This window comes from Mizuhopecten yessoensis, unplaced genomic scaffold (genome assembly GCF_002113885.1).
Source record: "Mizuhopecten yessoensis strain PY_sf001 unplaced genomic scaffold, ASM211388v2 scaffold7285, whole genome shotgun sequence".
NCBI lineage: Eukaryota > Metazoa > Mollusca > Bivalvia > Pectinida > Pectinidae > Mizuhopecten > Mizuhopecten yessoensis.
This window is the reverse complement of record NW_018406971.1, coordinates 201,225-206,820: the sequence shown is the minus strand read 5'-3', so window position 1 is coordinate 206,820 and position 5,596 is coordinate 201,225. Positions and strand designations below refer to the sequence as shown.

Genomic DNA, 5,596 nt, shown 5'->3' with positions numbered 1-5,596 from the left:
TGGGGGGGGGGGGGGGGGGGTCGAGCATTAGTTAGCCTTTAGCTTATAGTTCTTGTTTATATGGGAGGGAGGGGGGGGCGGTATTAGTTAGTATTTAGCTTACAGTTCTAGTTTATATGGGTACAGGGGGTATTTGTTAGCCTTTAGCTTACAGTTCTAGTTTATATGGGAACAGGGGATATAAGCTTGCCTTTAGCTTACAGTTCTAATTTATATATGAGGGGGGGGGGGGTATTAGTTAGTATATTAGTATTTAACTTACAGTTCTAGTTTATATGGGAACAGGGGGTATTAGTTAGCCTTTAGCTTATAGTTCTTGTTTATATGGAAGATGGGGGGGGGGTATTAGTTAGTATTTAGCTTACAGTTCTTGTTAGCTCAACTGGCCCCTTTGGGCAGCTTATGCCGTCGTGCGGTGTCTATCGTCCGTCCATCCGGCGTCAACTTTAAACAACTTCTTCTGAATAACCAAGAGAGCCAGAGCATGTTGGGATAAAGGGCTACCAAGTTTGTTCAAATAAATGACCTTCACCCATTTTCAAGGTCACAATTGCCAAATGTGTTAAAATCTTCAAACGACTTCTCCTCAGTAACAATAAGGCCTAGAATAATGATATTTGACCAGTATCATGCTCAGATAAAGAGCTACCAAGTGTGTTCAAACAAACGACCTTCACCGATTTTCAAGGTCACAGGAGTAAAATATGTTTAAAACCTTTTAACAACTTCTCAATAATCAAAAGGCCTAGGATGATGATATTTTGTCAGTAGCATGCATGGATAAAGGGCTTCTAAGTTTGTTCAAATGAATGACCTTCATCTATTTTCAAGGTCACAGGGATCAAACATATTAAAAACCTTTAAACAACTTCTCAATAATCAAAAGGCCTTAGGATGATGATATTTTGTTAGTAGCATGTTGGGATGAAGGGCTACAAAGTTTGTTCAAACAAATGACTTTTGCTCATATTCAAGGTCACAGGGATCAAATATGTTAAAATCTTTAAATGTCTTGTTCTGAATATATTCAAAATGTCCAGGGTAATGATATTTAGCCAGAAGCATGCTGGGATGGAAGGCTTTAAACTCTGTTCAACTTAATGTCCTTGTTCGACTTTCAAGGTCAATGGCGTCATATGTTTAAATCATTTAATAGATTCAAATGAATCGAACTAAGCTGTATATTAGTCCACTTTTAAGATTACAAGTGTGAGATTTATACCAGGTGAGCGATTCAGGCCCATTGAGCCTGTTGTTTATTTGGGAACAGGGGGCATTAGATAGCCTTTAGCATACAGTTCTAGTTAATTCTACCGTAAAACTTTTATGTAACAAAATTTTACCATCATTGGCAAGACAAATCAATTAACAAGTGAAATAGCAGTGATTCTGGAGACATATATATATCTGACTTCCAAATACAAGTTTACAAGTTTACAAGTTTATTGGTTTTCCTCAGATACATTAAAATGTACAACATGAGGTATCAGAGTATAATAATACACATGTGATTACAAAATGGATGGCAAGTACACAAAACAGTAATCATGATACATATTACAGCAGTTTGTTAATTTTTTCCAACTAAAGACAAATTCCATTTAATACTGTCGTGTTGCAAAATGACAAAAGACCACTCATTTTAATTTGAGACAGATTTTTTCTATAGTACAGAGGTATATATTTTTCTCTAAGCTCTACAATTATTAAATTTGTACATTTGAATAAATAGTGAAATTCATCGCCTATCTCATTTTTACATAGAGTGCATTTTCGGTCTTGTTTGTGGATATTATGCCATCTACCCGTTTCAATGGGAAATTTCATATTAGAACATCTAAATTTGCATAATATTGATCTGTTTTTTTCAGAAAGGCGAGTCAAATAAGGCTCAAGTACATGTTTCTTCTTAAATTTACCATAGAGTTCACCTCGTGATGAATTTTGAATGTTTGCATGCCATCTTTGTAAAAATTGATCAATAAAAATGTGTTTGACAGTGTTTTTAATATAATATTTACTAGTAGGTTCCTGTTTTATAAAAATAAAACTTTGTCCGACTTCATCAAAACACATTTTTATATATTCTAACCATTTAAACTTACACAAATTATTGGCTTGAAGTTTGAACATTAACCTATACATATGGCAACTAAGTTTAGAGGTATTCGTTAAGAGTGAGTTATAAAAAGTCAGCATTCTCAACTTAACAGCTATCTCAAGAGGATATTGACCTAATTCACCATATATCATAAAGTTTGGAGTCGAAGTTCTCAGGCCCAAAATTCGTCTGCAAAATTTCAAATGAGTTTGTTCTACTATTTTGATATTTTCGTAACCCCATATTTCAGATCCATATAACAATATAGGACTAACGAGTAACATTAAAAAGAGACCCACACAGGATGTGTTAGCAATGTTATCAGAAATGTTAACAGATGTGGTACTGATCTCATGGTAACCAGCCTCTGAACCGCCCGATGTGGATCATACAAAGGCTGCTGAGGTCTTCTTTTTAAATCAATGCAGTACATATATAGTAGGACGAGGAATAGTGATTCAGATAGTGCCGTCGCCGGGGCTTGAACCCGCAACCGTTATGGCTCTCCAGCCTGTTGCTCTACCGCTGAGCTAAAGGGAAATTCCCAATTCCCTACAGCTGACGCTTGTAAGGCAACCTAATTAATCCGCATCTTTTACACATAGGGGGTCAAAAACTTGAATTGTTCAATACACGTGTTGGGATAAGGTTGGGTGGTTGGGAATGTCCTTCATTACAAGTGACAGGCTGATGAGAGAGAGAGATGACAACTAGGTGATTTTGAACTCAAAATAAAACAAAAAAATCACAAAATGCAGACTAGGAGAAGTAAATCAAAGAATTGAAAACAAGGAACCGTTTAGGAACTATGTGGATTATTGTGAGATGCAGATCTGCACAAGGCAGATTTAACGGAGTATTTTGTGTAGAACTTGTTGATCTTGTTTGACCTCTTTTTTATAAACAATGAATCCGAAACTCACTTGTCCAAAATCTACAAAAAATACTGATTACAATTACAGATGTGTTCATAATTTAAGTTAACAAATTCGACCTGTTAACCTGCTATAAAATGTTAACTTGCTGTATATTATAACCTGTTAACTTGCTGTCTATTTTTACCTGTTAACCTGTCTATTATAACCTGTCTTGTCTATTATAACCTGTTAACATGTCTGTTTAAACCTGTTTACTTGCTGTCTATTATAACCTGTTAACCTGTCTGTATTAACCTGTCTATTAAAACATGTTAACCTGTCTATTATAACTTGTAAGGCAACCTAATTTAACCTGTTAACCTGTCTGTTTTAACCTGTTAACCTAACCTGTCTATTATAACCTGTTAACTTGCTGTCTATTATAACCTGTTATCCTGTCTATTATAACCTGTTAACCTGTCTGTTTTAACATGTTAACCGGTCTATTATAACCTGTTAACCTGCTGTCTATTATAAGCTCTTAACCTGTCTATTATAACCTGTTAACCTGTCTGTTTTAACCTGTTAAACTGACTATTATAACCTGCTAACCTGTCTATTATAACCTGTTATACTGTCTGTTTTGACCTATTAAACTGTCTATTATAACCTGTTAACCTGTCTGTTTTGAACTGTTAACTTGCTGTCTATTATTACCTAACCTGTCTGTTTTAACATGTTAACCGGTCTATTATAACCTGTTAACTTGCTGTCTAGTATAAGCTCTTAACCTGTCTATTATAACCTGTTTACCTGTCTGTTTTAACATGTTAATCTGTGTATTATAACCTGTTCTGTCTATTAAAACCTGTTAACCTGTCCTGTTTATTATAACCTGTTAACCTGTCTGTTTTAACCTGTTAACTTGCTGTCTATTATTACCTGGTAACCTGTATGTTTTAACCTGTCTATTATAACCTGTACATGTCCTGTTTATTATAACCTGTTAACCTGTCTGTTTTGACCTGTTAACTTGCTGTCTATTATTACCTGTTAACCTGTATGTTTTAACCTGTCTATTATAACCTGTACATGTCCTGTCTATTATAACTTGTTAACCTGTCTATCTTAACCTGTTAACCAGTCTGTTTTATCCTGTCTATTATAACCTGTAAACCTGTCTATTACAACCTGTTAATTTGCTGTCTGTATACATGTAGCTATAATAATTGTAAATCTGCCAACCAATGTGAACTATTAACCTGCTATAACTGCTGTGTATATAGCTATAATTCGATTTTGTGCCTTGTTTCATGTTCTGTGATTGGCCTTTCATGTGACAGCTGTTAATATTATTACGAAGGCATTTTTTTCCATGGGACTACTTTTAAATTTTCTAAATCCCCGTTTTTCTATAATATAAAAACTATGTACATAACTAATGGGGATGCAAAATTAGTAGAGAGACTGGTGGTAACCTTCAAGTGAGGACTTGAAAGAAGGTAAATTCCTGGATAAAAAGAGAACTTGTAGGCATCTTTTGTGGTAGATACCTAATCATCAAGTAGTTTTTTTCCCGTTCATACTTGCATGAACACTGCAAAAATCCAGATTCAATCCCTATATGATAATTGTTAACTTGCTGACAAATATAACCTGTTAACCTGCTATAACCATTTATTCTGTTAACTGCTGTCTTCTATAACCTTTTTACTTGTTATCTTCTTTAACAGAGTACCGGGGACTCTCTGGATGAGGATGATGAGGATCCAAAAGGTTCCACAGAGACCAAGCGCAACACATCATACAATGAGATCATTGACGAGGACAATCCACAAACGCCCTCTGACGTATGTAAGATAGTTGAGAACTTGGGACTCTGATTGATCCCAAGTATGTGAACCATGTTTTTGATTGCAAGCAACATGTTCATATCTTCTGTTGACAGAAACGTTTACTTCTCTTGTCAACAAAAACAATTCATCCCTACAAACCAAAAGTTAACAAACAAAAATTTCTGTCCCGCCCTCTATGTCTGTAGATAAAAATTTGTCAATATAACTCCTAAACCCACCTGGCCTGAAGGGCCTTGTGAGCTTATGCCCTTGCCCGGCATCTGTCCATCTGGCGTTAACTTTTTAGGTCACCTGAGACAAAGTCTCGACAAAGTCTCAAGTGACCTGTTGCGATCGCCTTTTGTCCGTCGTGCGTCCGTAAACAACTTACATTTTCGACTTCTTCTCCAAAACCCCCGAACCAATTTCAATGAAATTTTGCAGGGACCTTCCATGGACAAAGGTCAACAAAAACAGAGGCCGGTTTAGTCCCAAGCCCCCAGGGGCCTGAGGGGCGGGGCCAAAAAGGGTCAAATTGACTAAAATTTCAAAAATCTTCTCCAAATCCCCTGAACCAATTTCAATGAAATTTTGCAGGGACTTTCCATGGACGAAGGTCAGCAAAAATAGTGTCCGGTTTAGTCCCAAGCCCCCAGGGGCCTGAGGGGCGGGGCCAAAAAGGGTCAAATTGACTAAAATTTCAAAAATCTTCTTCTCAAGACCCAGATATGGTAGAATAAAATACTCTTCATATATGGGTCTTCCTTAAGGTGCTTTACCAAAATTGTGAATTTCTTGACCCT

The 5,596-nt window shown here is 36.2% G+C and overlaps 1 protein-coding gene across 1 annotated transcript in view; it reads left to right on the top strand.

Moving 5' to 3' along the window:
* LOC110453431 overlaps window positions 1–5,596 on the top strand; it is a 20,278-nt gene that overhangs the window by 3,496 nt on the left and 11,186 nt on the right. Inside the window, exon 2 of the mRNA XM_021502374.1 lies at window positions 4,692–4,808. Coding sequence (XP_021358049.1) covers window positions 4,692–4,808 — 117 coding nt within the window. The remainder of the gene's footprint in view (window positions 1–4,691; window positions 4,809–5,596) is intronic.